The 16,186-nt window shown below is 49.6% G+C and overlaps 1 protein-coding gene across 1 annotated transcript; it reads left to right on the top strand.

Moving 5' to 3' along the window:
* Positions 1–10,381: 10,381 nt before the first annotated feature.
* On the top strand, positions 10,382–14,403 carry C1QL2 (complement C1q like 2). The gene is made up of 2 exons (XM_061439723.1): positions 10,382–13,055; positions 13,639–14,403. The coding sequence occupies exons 1-2, from the start codon at positions 12,372–12,374 to the stop codon at positions 13,816–13,818; spliced, it is 864 nt and encodes a 287-aa protein (XP_061295707.1). The 5' UTR covers positions 10,382–12,371; the 3' UTR covers positions 13,819–14,403.
* The last annotated feature ends 1,783 nt before the right edge of the window (positions 14,404–16,186 follow it).

Here is a 16,186-nt window from a genome sequence, read left to right as displayed (position 1 = left end):
TTGAAGATTTCAGATTTAAAACTTATATAACTGCCCACAGTTATATAAGCAAGTTCCTTGCAACAATTTCCTTAATTTATATCTCTTGTTGGTTCTGTTTCTCTAGTGGAATTCTACATGGTACAGGTGGGCTGGGTAAGTTCCCTGTGCCCAGAGAAGGGGAGATGAATCAGGGTGATAGAATCATTTTGGTATCAGGACACTCACAGTATAGCTGTCAGTGTGCTAAGACTTTGATCGTATTTATCCCTCTAAGCATCATATGTCATTGTTTTCATTGTTTAGTTGCTCAGTTGTGTCCAATTCTTTGTGGCCCTATGGACTGCAGCACACCAGGCTTCCCTGTCCTTCACCATATCCTGGAGCTTGTTCTTACTCATGTCCATTGAGTCAGTGATGCCATCCAACCATCTCATCCTCTGTTGTCCCCTTCTCCTGCTTTCAATCTTTCCCAGCATCAGGGTCTTTTTTCTAGTGAGTCAGCTCTTTGCATCAGGTGGCCAAAGTATTGGAGCTTCAGCTTCAGCATCAGTACTTTTAATGAATATTCAGGATTGATTTTGTTTAGGATTGGTTTGATCTCCTTGCAGTCCAAGGGACTCTCAAGAGTCTTCTCCAACACCACAGTTCAAAAGCATCAATTCTTCGGCTCTCAGCCTTCTTTATGGTCCAACTCTCACATCCATACATGACTACTGAAAAAACCATAGCTTTGACTATATGGACCTTTGTTGGTAAAGTAATGTCTCTGCTTTTTAATATGCTATCTAGATTTGTCATAGCTTTTCTTCCAAGGAGCAAGCGTCTTTTAATTTTATGGCAGCAGTCACCATTTGCAGTGATTTTGGAGCCCAAGAAAATAAAGTCTGTCCCTGTTTCTATTGTTTCCTCATCTATTTACTATGAAGTGATGGGACTGGATGCCATGACCTTCCTTTTTTGAATGTTGAGTTTTAAGCCAGCTTTTTCACTCTCCTCTTTCACTTTCATCAAGAGGCTCTTTAGTTCCTCTTCACTTTCTGCCATAATGAAGGCCAGGATCAGAAACTCCTGACTCCAGAGCACAAGTTCCTGACATTTTTGTACCAACAAACCCTGTTGCAGCCTGATGAGGTCATGATCGTCTCCTCAGAAATATTCTTTTGTATGCATAAAATAAAATGCACAAGGTTACAAAGGAAGTCATTAAAATAATTATCAAAATATTTTACAGCACAAATTTATGACGTGGTATTACATGTGCTTTCCTATAAATGCATTCCATTAACTAGACTAAGGAGGGTCTACACATCAGGTGACTGCATCATACATCTGTGATCGCTGTCCTATGCTGTGAGAATACATGTGACTCTTCTTGGTGACAAGTGTGGCTAACACTACTTGTGATTCCTAGCTTGCTTTCCTCATGGAAAGAAATGCTACATTTCAATTAAAATGATGATAAAGATGTGTTTTTCCTCCATCCAACTTCAGAGCTCCCCAAATGCTCCCTGATTGGAGGGCAGACTTCACCACCCCACTAGATGCCTGCTCTGCAGAGATGATGGTGGAACCGGTTCATGGACACTAAGGTAGATCTATTACACAGGGAAGGCACAGGCACACAGCAGGGCCTTCCTTCTCTCCCCTCCAGGACTCAGACGGAAAAGCGGTGCCAGGGGTCCCAGGGTAGGACACAGTCAGAGGGAATGGCTTCTGTGCCAGACTCAGTCCCTACAACCTCTGAGTGCTGGCGCACCCTCGCTCTGGCACTGGTAGCCCCCAGGCCCAGGCCTACTCACATTCCCACACATCTGTGGAGTCATGGTGACACCCAGCCCTGAAGCTCCCTTACCATTCCTCGTGGAGACAGAGGCTGTGGCCACCTGTGTTTCCTGCAGACACTTCTCATTTTTGTATCAACATGGGCTGCACTTGGCCAGCTGGCTCACCCTTTTGTATGTAGAGTAGCTTTGCCAACATGTGGCTGAAAAGGCCAAAGCGGAACGTCTCTAGGTGGAGAACCAAAAGGAGGAGTAAGGGCGAGAGGCAGGCTACCCACCTTCTCTCCCTTGTCTGGAGAGGGGAGGCTGATGGACAACAACTGAGAGAGGCCCTCACCCCATACCTACACCCCGACCCCTGCCCCAGACCACCAGGCCAGCCCTGATGAAAATCAATCTCCTAATGGATACATGTGCATGTATGGCTGAGTCCCTTTGCTGTTCACCTGAAACTATCACAACATTATTAATTGTCTACATTCCAATAAAAAATAAAACATTAAGCTCCCAGCATGACAGCCATTTTCAGCCCAAGCCTTATTCCCACCTCTACCCCTTTCCCTCTTCAGGTCACTTCTCTCACTGTGAGAAGGCAGGAGAGAGGGACCTGAAATGCTCGAGTGTTCAAGAAGTGCCAGGCACTTTGAATACACAATCTCGTTTGCTCTCTCCAGCGCTCTGTGAGGGGTTAGGGGGTGTTGCCCAGCAGTAAGAGGCTAGGATCTGAACTCAGCTCTGGCACAAAGATCCATTCTCTTTCCACTTCACAGGCTGCCTTTCCCTGGTCAGCCTTTACTGATCCCTGGTACCCAGCTCCCAGACTGCACAGGCATCTCAGAAAGCCTCTACCAAAGTAATTCAGGCTAAAGTGTTAGGGACTCAGTAGATTACCCTCCCCTAGGGTATATGCATTTTAAGAGGACTTCAGGGAGGTGTGGCTGTGCTCAATTCTCAGAGAAAGACTCATTGTAGCATAAGGGCTAAGTAGGATTTGGGGGTTAAGGGGATGAAGAAAGGTGTGTAAAGTCTGGAGGGTTGGAGTGGGGTGAAGCTAAGAGCTTAGAGATAGGTGTGTACACATGGGGGTATGTGAGGGAATGGGAAGGGTTGACATTTACCTCTAATCCCCAAACCCTAAGAAGTAACTGAGTATTGCTAATTTTTTAAGATAAGGAATGGGTTTAGGGAAGGGAAGTGACTTGCTCAAGATCACACAGCTGATAAGTGGAGGAGGCATGAGACAGTCATGCTTTTCACGTCATTGTGCTAGTAAGCAGTGGAAGACATCACGTGCCATCCTTTCCAGGCAACATGCAAGCATTCATGATTAATTAATTAAGCCATGATGAGCACCATGGTGTCCCAGACATTGTGCTATGTGCTGGGGCTGTAGAGATAAATGGAATGTAGTTCTTGTCCTTGAAGAGTCATAGTCATTGTGGGAGAAAGACACATAATCATTGCAATTTACTGTGGCAAATTCTCTGATCCAAGGCAACTCCAGCCCACAATATTCCTTTAAGATTTTATAGAGTGAGTAGTTTTCTGAATAGATTCACAGAAGGCTTATCTGAGGAAGAAACTCTTAAATTGTTTCAAAGGCTCATTGTAAGTTTGAGCTAGGACATTCCAGCTAGAGAAAATGAAACAGCTTTCTCAAAAGACTGTGTGCCACTTCTGTGGGAACCTTCCATAGACAATGCCTTTACCTAGCATTTCCCAGATAAGTTTCACGAGTATCAGTGCCCTGATAGTAATCAGGGGAGGCAACAGTTTTCTAAGGCTTACTACATGCCAAGCACTCTTCTAAGGACTCTCCATATATTAGCTCATTTAACTTTCTCAACAATCTTTTGAGGTAGGTAGTAGTATATTCATTTCACAGCCGGGAGACAGTGGCAAAGAGAGGTTAAGGAACTTGCTCAAGACAACACAGCTATTCAATGGCAGAGCCAAGATTGGAACCCAAGCAAGAATGTTCTAGAATCTATGCTCCAGTGAGTGCATCAAAGCTGGTCAAGGGAAAATAGCATAATGAATATTGGCTTAGTAAAAGTTCTGAAAAGTTCATCAGCTCAACAAACATACACATGCAAATTTTTCCACTCAGAGTTTTCCAAACTAATTTTACATAGGAATATTCTTTTTTTCTTTCAAGAATGAGCTCACAGAAAACCCTTTGAGAATTACCGTCTTATCCCCAAGAGTGACTCTTTGTCACTTGGGGATCACACTTTGAGGCTGGACTCTTTGGCTGGGGGATGGGAATGGGATTGGTGTTTCCAGTTTCTGATGATTCTCAATCAGGCCCACCAGATGACCATCTTCTTGCAGCTCTGTAGCCCTCCCTGACTGAACTTACCAGCATTGTGTGCTCCGTCCACACACTTTACAGTGCAAGAAATGTGCAAACTATTTGAGTTTGGAAGAAGCCTTTTTGGTTTGTCACAGCTGCATTTTTAATCTTGTGCTTGATTTCTCTCTCTCAGAGAGAAATTTCTTTCTCTCAGAGAGAAAGTGACTGTTGGAGAGGGTTAGTGATTTCTTCATTTACAGCTATGGCTCCTGGTGTGTGTATGATCATGGTACACAGTGAATAGCCAAGAAAAAGGAAGAAGGGAACCAGAGAGAAAAAAAACACAATTCCTTTTAGCTATCCAAGCCCTCTGCTTGTCAGAGGGGAAGTCTCCTATGCAGGGGTGAGGCCTGGTGAGAGAGGGCATGTGTGGAGCATCTGATATTTCCACACAGAGCTATGGCTTCACATCAAAGTCTGGGAACATGAATAAATTCTTGGATTTCTGAAACATGATCCCTTCCTGCCAAAGGAAGTCTGGCAGCCACAGCCATTAGCACCATGGATAGCGGCAGGCCTGCCAGGTGCACCCTGGGAAGGGGCTGGACTTCTCTTGCTCAAGAAGCACACAGGTGCTGGTAGGAATGAGTCTTAATAGGATCACAGGACATTTTTGCACTGTGAGATGGGGTCTTTGCTGGACTTACTATCATCCACACACACCCCTCCCGCCCTCCCACACTCATATCAAATCAGTGAACACAGGGTCCAGAAGATGGTGATAAGGGAAGTCACTGCAAGATGGTAGTGGAAGATACATCCACGTGCTCAGGAGTTCACAGAGATGGCTAAGGTCCCAGGAACACTGTGGCAGTGTATTTTTTGTTGCCTTGCCTTGCCTTGTCTGTGGTTTCAAGGCCAAGAAATACCTTCAGTGCCTAGCCCGGGGTAGCTGTCCCATTAGTGTTGGTGCAGTAGGAGGAGGGCCCTGCTCTATGGCCAAGTTCTACATGTGCATAAACAAAGAACTGAGTCTCCCTCTAGAAGAAATCCTTATGATCTCAGATGAATTTTTGAATCAAAAGCCTGCTTCCATTGGCAACCCATAGGCATGTTTTCAGGACATGGAAACTTGCTTTATTAATAGCAAACTTGCAAAGAAAACAAAAACAAGAAGCTACACTTACTTCTCTGGTGGCCTCTGGGGCTGTTGGTGGCTTGCTGTGCTGCCCAGAGAAAAACCACCTAGCATTGGGTTTCCTGTTTCATTCTGCTCCATCCCACAAATGCGTATTGAGTGGTCAGTCCCTGGATCAGTCCTGTGGGGATGAGGAGACCAAATGGAAGTGTCTTTGCCTGAGGAACATACAGCCTCCCAGAGGGGAAACACACTCAGAGAAGCAGGATACCACAAAGGCCATCTGAGAGTGTCACATGTATTGCCTCAGTCCCAGGCTTGGATGAGGTGAAGTCCATGTTGGTGGATGCTATCAGGAAGACAAGAGAAGAGGTTGGAAAAGTAATCCACCAAAATTGTAAGCTTACTCAGTCAGCAAGGACAGGATGTCTCTGCTTTCAGCTGTATCCCCTATATCTTGCACATAGTAGGCACTCAATGAATACTTGCTTGCATTGATGAGTAATTGGAGTGCCTGCTAGAGGATTGAGAGATGCAGGGTGGTGTGACCCAAATAGCTGGCACACTGTGGCTTAGTGGGGGAGTCTCAGGTTAAATCACTATTCCCTGGGGTTTTGGAAAGAGCTGTCTTTGGCAGTTGGGGCTGTTTCATGGGACTTGAGTCCTGGAGAAAACATATGAGGGATAGCTACAGACCCATAGCTCTGTGAAGATGCAGCCAGGGCCAGCTCATCAAAGCAGAGATAATCTGGGCTCCTCGCCTAGGAGAGTCAGGTGTGCACTTTCAAGGGCTGGCTGACCCTCTTGACTCAAATGTGTTGCTGCTGCTTCTGGGCTAATGCGCCCAGCGGGCACTTCCTCATCCGCCTTTAAGTAGGGTTGTCTGAATATCTTCAGGGCCTGAGGCTGGAGTGCTCTTCCTCCTCCCCCTTCAGCGTCTCAGGAGCTGAAATGGAAGCAGAGTCCTCAGGTCATGGTGGCCTTGATTCTCAGAAGAGCGGGAGCCTGTGTACTCAGCCTTAGCCACTCTCTGGTCCACAGCTATGGGGCATCTGTTCCTGTCTGAAAGGACTGGGAGAGGCTATGGGACCCATACCCCACAGAACACTTAGCCTAGTGCCCCGAACAGAGTAGAAACTGTTATTGCCATTATCTTTTTTTCAAAGCCATCACTCAATAAACACGGTTGAAGACTGGGAGGCTGGGGGCTGGATATACAAAGAGAGGCACAGGTAATGCCTACAATAATATCTCTAGAAAGTTCATAAAGAAAATAGAGCCAGAGGGCAGAGTAATCAACATTTGAAGGGAGGTGGTGGTGCGGCGACTTGCTGGGAAAGGTAACGTGTACAGCTTATTGTCTACACCAGCCTTGCACAGTCCCCTCTGCTCTGTATAGACAAGCCTCTTCACTCCTTAGAAGACTTGACCTCCATTATCCACCTAGATACCTGATCAGTTCAAATATTAGCGGTCCTTTAAGGTTATTCTCTGTCTCTTCATCCTGGGACAGACTTCCTCAAGGGCCATGGCCACAATGCCTTGATTTTAGCAACCTCTTCCTGTCTATACCCTTGTCTATACCACCTAAATGATGTATTACGTGGCTACTTGGGTGCTTTCTATTTGTTAGTCCCTCCAACTAAGTCTGTAAGGTCTTTAGTAAGGACCTCATCTTGAATTCTCCATTCCATGCTCCCACTGATCCTACTCTGGCACAGCAGGGCATTCTGCATATAGTAGGTGCTCAATAAAATTCTTACTGAGAGACTCAATGAGCAAATAAGTGAAGGAATAAGGAAAGTAGGAAAGAAGAGAGGGAGAGCAGGAGGGAAGAAGGATGGAAGAAAGGAAAAGGAAGGAAGGGAGGGAGGGTGGGAGGAAAGAAGGAAGATCACTCTGGTTTTTGCAAAGACTAACTGCAACTTAAATGGCTGACAAAGTTGGTGCTCCTTCTTTGCCCTCATTTCTTACTCTTCCTGAAAAGATAGATAAAGACTATCTTTTCAAAATTTTTATTCCTTGAGCACATCATGACTTGAGCTAACGTAAGTAAAATTTTCCAACAATACAAAATAGTGAAAGTATTATAAATGTTTACCGAACATTTACTATGTCCTCACAATAGTCCCTGCTCTTGAGAGGCTTACAGTTTAGTTGGGAGGTAAAAGTAAATGCACATGAATTCTTCAGCCAGTGACCTAGTGGTTGGTACTTCAGATCTGGAGATACATCTGGAATCCCAACATGACCTGGATCAACTACTAGAAAAATTACATACAAAAATGATATCTTGTCAAATATATATTTACCACCACCCTGTGTTTCCTCAGCTATAAAGCAGGGACACACATCTCATAGAACATTACAAGAATTAATATACCTAAAATTCTTGGCAGAGTACCTGAGCGTGGTTAGTGCTCAATAAGTATTGCCCATATTATTACCGCTAAAGATATAAAATCTTTATTGAACATCTGTCATGGATCAGTTATTAAGAACTTCAGGTGTTGGATTATCTCAGCTCTCTCTTGATTGTTGGTTTCTCCCTTCATACTGTGCCATTTTCACAAGCAAATAAACATGCTCAGGTGTCTCCCATCTTTAGGACTTTGTGTGATGTGACCCCAGCCTACCTCTCTGAATTCAGATCATGATGCCCTTCCCATTGGGGACAGAGGCAAAGTTTGGCCAGTGTATTCAAGATGATGTCTCTAAACAGCTTGTGGTCCAATTGGCTCACAAGTCTAATTTAAGGAAAGCAAAGAAAGCCAACACACAGCCATGCCATGTTTAGATGCAAACTCAAATAACACAAGTAGAAAGAGGTGGAGGGAGTTAAGGAGACCTCACAGGAGAGCAAGAAAGGAAAGGATCACACCTATATTGTTCTCCTCTGCACACTCAGCATATAACACAGTGCCTGGTATACAATACAATAAATATTTGTGGGACAAATGAATGACACATGCATTAATGAATAAATGGTGTGATTTTCTGCCCTACTGGAGCTCACACCCTGGTTGGGGAGGCTAACAATAAAGAAATATTTGTATGAAACATGATGGCCAGGGTATGTACATTCAAGATAGTTTAAGGGTATACAGGCAAGAATTATCAATTCTGCTTGGGAAGAGGTTAGGGAAGACTTGGGACAAGGGACTTCACTGGGAACTGAAGGATAATTAGGCAGGGCAAATGAGGGGGGACAGTCATGCCGGGTTGAAGACACTGCAGTGCTGATGAATGAAGAGTGGGGTTCCCTGCTGGTGGAGAGTCATTAAAGTAGCAGATAAGACAGTGTGTGATCAAGTGTCAAACTGTATGTGTGACCACTAGGGCTTTGGGATGTGAGAAGGTGGAGTTGGTTAGTTGGCACATAGTAGACTGTCAGTGGATATTGGTGAAAGGAAAGCAGGCTGGATTATTAAAGGCAATTTGGGGCAGATCGAGCCATTACTGAGCCTTGAAATGTAAAACTACAGTCTAAACGGAAGGCATTATGCTAATAAAGGTCATAATTAATATTAATGAGAAGACGGTCACTGATGATGACGTTGGTCCCTCCAGGGGGAGCAAAAGCTGGGAGATGAGAAGGTGTGTTTAGCACTCTAGCAGGCTACTCTGTCTAACTCTGCCACGTAGAAGGGAGGGAGGGAGGGCAGGGGAAGGACCTCATTATGACTCATGTGGCTGGTGGGGAGGAGGCTGCCAGCTCTCCCCCTGCTCTAGCTGCTGCTTTCCCTGCCCTTGGTAGAGGTCTGGCCTTGGGAAATGACCCTCCTCCCTGAAAGTCTATAGTTGCTTCCAGGAATGCTGATCCCCTGGAAAGGTTGCTTTGTCTGAGGTCTGCGAAAGCAAAAGCCTGAGTAGCAAACATTTGCTCTTCCTTTCTTCTTCCCTGCCCAAATCCTGCAGGGGCAAAAGCACTAGAACTGGGAAATGGTGGTCTGCAGGGCTGAGGAACTCAAACTGAATGTATACCTCAAAAATGCTTGTCCAGGTGGAACCAGTGACTGAAAACACTGGACAGTCTTGATCGAGGGCAGGAAGCCAGAGCAGGGCAGTCTCAGGGGAATGTGGAACAGATGGTGTGGTCCTTCTCTGCTTTCCAGAAGGATAGGATGTGTGGATGATCTCAGGGTCTCCCTGCTTTTGAAATAAATCCACTTTTCCCACCGTACATGGGCTTCCTGCCCACATATTTCACTTGAGAGGTAGTCTTAAGTGTGGTGGTGGAGGTCCAAAGTATTATTAGTTAATAATGATTGTGAACGTTTACTGATCCAGCTATTGTTCTAAGGCCTTTGTATTAATTAACTCATTTAATCTCTCAGTGGGGCTCCTCAGGGACTCAGTGGTAAAGTATCTACCTGCAGTGCAGGAGATATGGGTTTGATTCCTGAGTTGGGAAGATTCCCTGGAGAAGAAAATGGCAAACCACTCCAGTACTCTTGCCTGGGAAATCCCATGGACAGAGGAGCCTGATGGGCTACAGTCCATGGGGTTGCAAAAGAGTAGGACATGACTTAGCAGCTAAACAACAACAACAACAGGAAACACAGAGGCTGAACAGGTAATGAGCACTCTGCTAATCACAGGTAACATTTGGACATGGTTGCTTCCAGCATTGACCATGCAGTCCATGGGGTGGCAAAAGTCAGACATGACTTAGCTGCTAACAAAAAACAAATCTCAATAACTTGAAAGGGACATCTGTCATTCCCATTCTACACACATGGGGACTGAGGCTCAGGGAGGTGAAGCAATTTGCCCAAGGTCACACAAGACAAGAAGTTGCGGAGCCAAGACTGGAACCAGGCACTGTAGCTCCTCGAATCACTGTGGCTCCTCAGTTCTAGAGGTGGCCTTAGGGAAGGGAAGAGAGGACTCCTAGGACCCAGCCAACCAGTAAAGAACATGGCTGGGAGCTAATGGCCAGTGCTATATTCACTGCCAGGTTCTTAGAGCCCCTCATCCAGGTGGGAGGAGGAGTCCAGCTCTGTTATATGAGCGGAGGACTGGGCAAGCACTTCACGCTTTTAAATCCTCTGTCTTCTCATCTGAACAATGGAGAATGATTGCTGATCTGCAGGACTGTTGGGAGGAGTAAGTGAAGCAGCACATGCAAGTGCCTGATGCATCATAGTAGGTGCTCAGTAAATGAGGCCAGTCTCCCTGTTCTCACCTGGGTCAAGTTTGCTTCAAGCTAGATTCAGTCATCTTTTCCACAAATCTGTAGTGAAGGCCTACCAGGTGCCAGATTTTTTGCTATGCCCTGGGAGAGACACCAATGAAGGAAGAGGCTGGACCCATGTGAAGTGGAGAGGGGGAATGACCCAGAGGTACCAGAAAGAAAAAAAATGAAATTTTAAGTAACCCACGACAACGCAATACCTGATAAATGAATGTTCTCCTCAAAAGCAACAGCCTCAGGAAGGCGAATCCGTTCCAGAGACACGGAGGCTCTGCCAAACACTGACATCAGCCACTGACTTTCCTCCCAGGCATTCCATCCTGGTGAATTCTCCTGTCAGGAAGACTGCCTTTTAGGAAAACGAAGGCTTGGAGCAGGAAACAATCTGCCCAAAGTCATATGCAGGGCAAGAGCAGAACCAGAAAACAGAGCTTTTGATTTCTGAACTGGAGGTCTTCCCAATTCTCTAAATAAGGTGTCACAGCTTTGGCTCAGAATGGCTTTGGACTATTTTTTTTTTTTTTAATAACTCGACCCAGGTCAGTAGGACCAGAAACTGGGAATGTCCAAAGGAATCTGTCTGTGGATCTGCCTGGCAGTGGCGGGATAGGAATGAAGCTGAGTGCACCAAGGTTACCACCAAGGGCCGGGTGCCAGGGATCTGGATTTAAATGAACTTTATACAGAGTACAAGGGCAGGCCATTCTTTGGGTGGAAGAAAAGAATCGAGAGTAGTCCATTCTTTTTTTCTTTCGGCTATCCGGCAAGCAGCAGGCAGGATCTTAGTTCTCAAATCAGAGATTGAAACCACGCCCCCTGCAGTGGAAGCGCCTAGTCCTAACGGCTGGACTCCCAGGGAGGTCTCTCTTGTAGACTCTTGTACTGGGGGCTTTCAGCTTTTCAGAGTCATTAAAAGAGCTGGTGGGCTGGTTTTCCGGTACCTCTTTGGCAGCTTGGAGTACTCCGGTTAGGTGTGCGAAGACCCTGAAGTGAGATTTATTCCATTCTGAAGACGTAACTCCGAAGAGCTTTCAGAAAGTTCTTCTCTCCTGGGCTTAAGGGACTGAGGTTCTCCTTGACTAAGTCTAGTCCTGCTTGCAGGCAGGGGGTGGATTAGGTGATCCCCGAAGGACCTTGCTGGTATCGGGATTCCGGGCGCCTTCGTGGCCCTGTGGACTTGCCTGTGTGCGCCCGTAAGTGTGTGGCGGGTGGGAGGCGCGTGAGTGTGGCCGCTGGTGGGTGTGCCTGAGAAGCTAGGTCCCGGCTGAGCCCGCGGCGCCCACTTGTGGCTCCCAGGCGCCGCCAGGAGGAACCGCGCCTTTGCCGCCTCTGCCTGGGACGCCGCCCGATAGGAGGAGGACAGAAGGCTGATGACATGAGGGCGCCGTCTCCCAAGTGATGGCAGCGCGCGCTGCTTCCTCGCCGCCTCCGCCGCTCAGCCCCGGACTCCTTACGTCAGGGTAGCTGGGTCCCCCCTCCGCGCGGCAGCCAGCGAGCAGCGGGAGAGCAGAGCAGAGCGCGCCGCGGAGCCCGAGCGCCCTCCCTGCGCGCTGATCCCTGCTGAGTCCAGCCGAGCCGGGCAGGAGGCAGCGCGAGCCCTCGCGGGACTCCGCCTTGCCACCCAGTGCTCCCTGGCCGCAGCCGCCGGGACCCGCTGGGCGCCGGGCTCGTCCTGTGCGCCCCCCGCCATGCGTGCTGGGCTCCGGGGCTCTCCTGAGCAGTCCCAGCGCGGTGGGCACCGGCGCCTGGGCCAGGGTGCCTCTCGCTGAAGTAGTTGCGCGCCCAGAGGAAGGGGTCGCCACGTCGGGGGCGCGACCAGGACCCGCGGAGTCCGCCCCCGAGCGCGGGGAGCGGGGCCGCCTGCGCCGCCCGACCATTACCTCCCCGGGCGGCAAGGAGGAGCTGGTGGCGGTTGCCTCCCGGCTGTGGCAGCGGCGGCGCCGCGCCTGCCTGGCGGCCGTCGGCGTGCTCCTAGCCATGGCGCTGGGGCTGCTTATCGCCGTTCCGTTGCTGCTGCAGGCGGCGCCCCCCGGCGCGGCGCACTACGAGATGATGGGCACCTGCCGCATGATCTGCGACCCCTACACCGCCGCACCCGGTGCGGGGCCCGCGGGAGCCAAGGCTCCGCCGCCGGGACCCAGCACTGCCGCGCTGGAAGTCATGCAGGACCTGAGCATCAACCCTCCGCCCCCTTTCATCCAGGGACCCAAGGGCGACCCGGGGAGACCTGGCAAGCCGGGACCGCGGGGCCCCCCGGGAGAGCCGGGCCCACCTGGACCCCGGGGTCCCCCGGGGGAGAAGGGCGACTCGGGGCGGCCCGGGCTACCTGGCCTGCAGCTGACGGCGGGCGCGGCAGGAGGTGTCGGGGTGGTGGGTGGCGGAACCGGGGGCGGCGGTGACTCTGAGGGCGAAGTGACTGGCGCGTTGAGCGCCGCCTTCAGCGGTCCCAAGATCGCCTTCTATGTGGGTCTTAAGAGCCCCCACGAAGGCTACGAAGTGCTCAAATTCGACGACGTGGTCACCAATCTCGGCAATCACTACGACCCTACTACGGGCAAGTTCAGCTGTCAGGTGCGTGGCATCTACTTCTTCACCTACCACATCCTCATGCGCGGCGGCGACGGCACCAGCATGTGGGCGGACCTCTGCAAGAATGGCCAGGTCAGTGACACCCCCGCTTCCCCTCCACCCTCGCAAGTCCCTGCGGACCCTCGTTCCCACCCAGCGCCCCAAAGCTCCTGAGAACTCAGTCTCTTTCTCCCCGTTGGGAGGGAGCGCACCGCAGCATCGCGTCTCCCAGTGCGTCCTGGTCGCTTTTGCCCGGTAGCTCCGGAGGTTGGGTTCCCTACTACACAAATTGCACTCCCCTGCTATTTGCATTGCCGCCTGAAGCCCCGTGGGGTTCTCGGAAACCCCATTCTTCTTTATCTCCCTGTGCGCCCCATTCTCCCCTGTGCTCTCCCCGTCTCCCTTCTTCTTGGCCCTGGCCCCTGGTTCCCCTCTTCCCTACTGGGTCAGTGTCCCCGAAGCCCTCTGCCTCCCTTCTTCCCAGATCTGGCGACTGTGGAGACTAGGGTGCAGGGAAGGAGTTGGCTAAGTTGGAGAGACAGCGTGGAGCCTGGGTGGGAGCGTGGACCCTGGAGGGGCAGGCGGAAGGCCGGCCAGGGGGCACGCCACGTGGAGGGTCGGGCAAGGGCCCAGGTAGAGGTATTCGAGCCAACCCGCTCTGATGGCTTGCCCCCAGGTCCGGGCCAGCGCCATCGCGCAGGATGCGGACCAGAACTACGACTACGCCAGTAACAGCGTGGTGTTACACCTTGATTCGGGGGACGAGGTGTATGTGAAGCTGGACGGCGGAAAGGCGCACGGAGGCAATAACAACAAGTACAGCACCTTCTCGGGCTTTCTTTTGTACCCGGATTAGAGGAGCAGGGAGCGCGAGGTGGGGTGGCTTCAACCCGCCCTATCCTCGTGGGGGCGCTCTGTACCCTGGCGAGGACCACTCTCGCTTCGTGACACTTCCTGACATCGTTGGAAAAGACACACCCTCGCTGTCCTTCCTGCCCAGCTTCCGACCTCCGTGTGTCTGTGACTCGCCACGCTCCTGGCTGTGCTCCTGGTTCCTGGCCCCAACCCGGGGCAGTAGAGCGGGATGCCCAAGTGGAGAAATGAGCGTGAACCTGAAACCCCAGCCAGGGAGGCGGCAGCGCAGACTTTGCAGAGCTGATTGGACTGGACAGGCCCCAGCGGGATGCCTGAGTGCTTCCAGTCCCCCTCCTCCTCCGAGAGCCCTGAGACTGAGGGCTCCCAGCTCTGGCCACCGAGGTAGGCCAAAGCGAGCACAAGCTCCCTGGGGTGTCCTTCTTTGTGACCTGAAATACTTGTGCAAATGTCCCTGTCCATTAGCTGAAATCCCACCTTCAGCAGAATCCCAGCAATCAGAAAATCCATCTCTACACCGCACTCCCGCCTCAGACCTACCGCGATGCATTAAATTATGTTTCTAGACTATGGACTCTCCATGTCTCTGTCAGCCTGGTCCCGGGACCGGGCCTCCAGATGTTCACCTTGACATAAAGACCGGAACTGGGCCCTGAATAGCTCCATCTCTACCCCAGTTGCCAGCCACTGCCTTGTCTGTGCTGCCTGGGAGGGTGAAAAGATGTGGGGAGATGGGAGGGTAGCCTCTCACCCTTTAGGTTGTGTCTCTGCCGGGCTGGGCTGCAGCCTTGAATTGACCAGAGGAGGGCGGGAGGAAGAATTAGAGGGTGACAGGAGACGGAGGTTGGATTTTGTTTCCTAGCCTTGTGGGAGGAAGTAGAGGCCTGGAGTTTCTGGAGAAGGAAAGGGAAGAGGAGGCATTTATGCAAAATGAGAGGGATGAAGGAGGTATTTGCCATCAGATAATCTCCGAGATCTCCCAAAAGTCAATAGAGAAATCCCTGAGGAAACACCCACTCGGGCATGTAATGAACTCAGCACATCAGCTTACACTAGCTGGGTCCATAATCTCCAAGTCAATTGCCTGGTACACTGAGGCAATTGTGTGGACCATCCAACTCCCTGAATTCACCCAGAGCTGTGTGGTAAATGAGATAGACTCTCCCCTTTGTGGTGGGACACCCCCCTTAGGGGGTCTTCCTGTGTGCGTGGTGGTATGGGGCACCTGCTCTGAACCTGACTGCATTTGTTTGGCCCTTCCCTTTCCTTTCCTTCACTGTTACACACACACACACACACACACACACACACACACACAGGTTAAGAAAACACTCCACATGGTGTTTTTGTTTTTTCACTTTTTTTGTTCTGTTTTTAGATTATTGCATTCCAATGAACAGTACGTTATCTACAAAATAACTAGTTAGCAACCTGTTAGTATTCATGGAGCTCCTTTTGACCAGCTGTTTGCAGAGAAATGTGAATATGTACACAGAGGCAACCCTGGAGTGTGCTACCTATGTCGAACTGGATATGCACACACACACCCCATGTGGATATAATGTGGTTGTTGTCTGTAATCCATGTTACACAGGTGCACACACACACAAATTCATAGACTCGTGTCAGTGTGGTGTGTGACATATTCGTGGCTATATGTCTGCTCCCAAATTGCAATGTGCTCAACTTTAGTTCCTGGAAGATGCTGAAATTTGTGATTCTGATTTAAAAGACAATTATACCCCCTGCCTTGAGTCTTGTCTCTGTCGCTATTCCTCTTTATGCTCTTATTTTATTTGAATAATGTTTTATTGTCATTCACTTGAATATTAGCAATGATTGCATCTGCTTCAAGTCTAGGCATAAACTGCTCAAAGATATCGAGGAGGAAAACAATATCCATATGCAAACCATCACCCTCCCAGTTCCAGCCCACATGAACCGCAGTTCCCCACCCACCCCACCCCAGTGATTGTGGAACCCAAAGCCAGCTGAGCCCAGGAACTGGGGAGGGCAGAGTCGATCCCGTCTACAGTCGCGTATGTATCAATTTCTGATGCCTTGTCGATTGTATCATCCAGAAATGCGATTAAAACCAAATATATGAGACCCAAATGAAGTCTAATTGCTATGGATCTGCAATCCCCAGCGGGCCCCTAATCCTTTTTGACTTATTCCTCCCCTTCCTCCGATGAGATGGAGCTTAGACACAAAGCCCTCGGTTTAAATTTCAAAAATTAAAATTGACATGCAGCGGTGGCTTTCCTGGGAGCAGGAGGAATTTCTAAGGAGGTGCCAGAGCCCAGCTTTATCCTCTGCATTAAGAAGCAATTTGTACTTCTAACAAAACC

The sequence above is a fragment of the Bos javanicus genome, chromosome 2 (assembly GCF_032452875.1).
Source record: "Bos javanicus breed banteng chromosome 2, ARS-OSU_banteng_1.0, whole genome shotgun sequence".
Taxonomy (NCBI): domain Eukaryota; kingdom Metazoa; phylum Chordata; class Mammalia; order Artiodactyla; family Bovidae; genus Bos; species Bos javanicus.
Note: the sequence above shows the minus strand (reverse complement) of the source record. Positions and strands in the feature narration are given on the sequence as shown.

What these genes read in the sequence shown, in the direction of transcription:
- C1QL2 (XM_061439723.1), top strand. Translation starts at nt 12,372, where the DNA reads ATGGCGCTGGGGCTGCTTATCGCCGTTCCGTTGCTGCTGCAGGCGGCG. An exon ending in ACCTCTGCAAGAATGGCCAG is followed by an intron (nt 13,056 to 13,638) that starts GTCAGTGACACC and finishes GCTTGCCCCCAG; the next exon opens with GTCCGGGCCAGCGCCATCGC.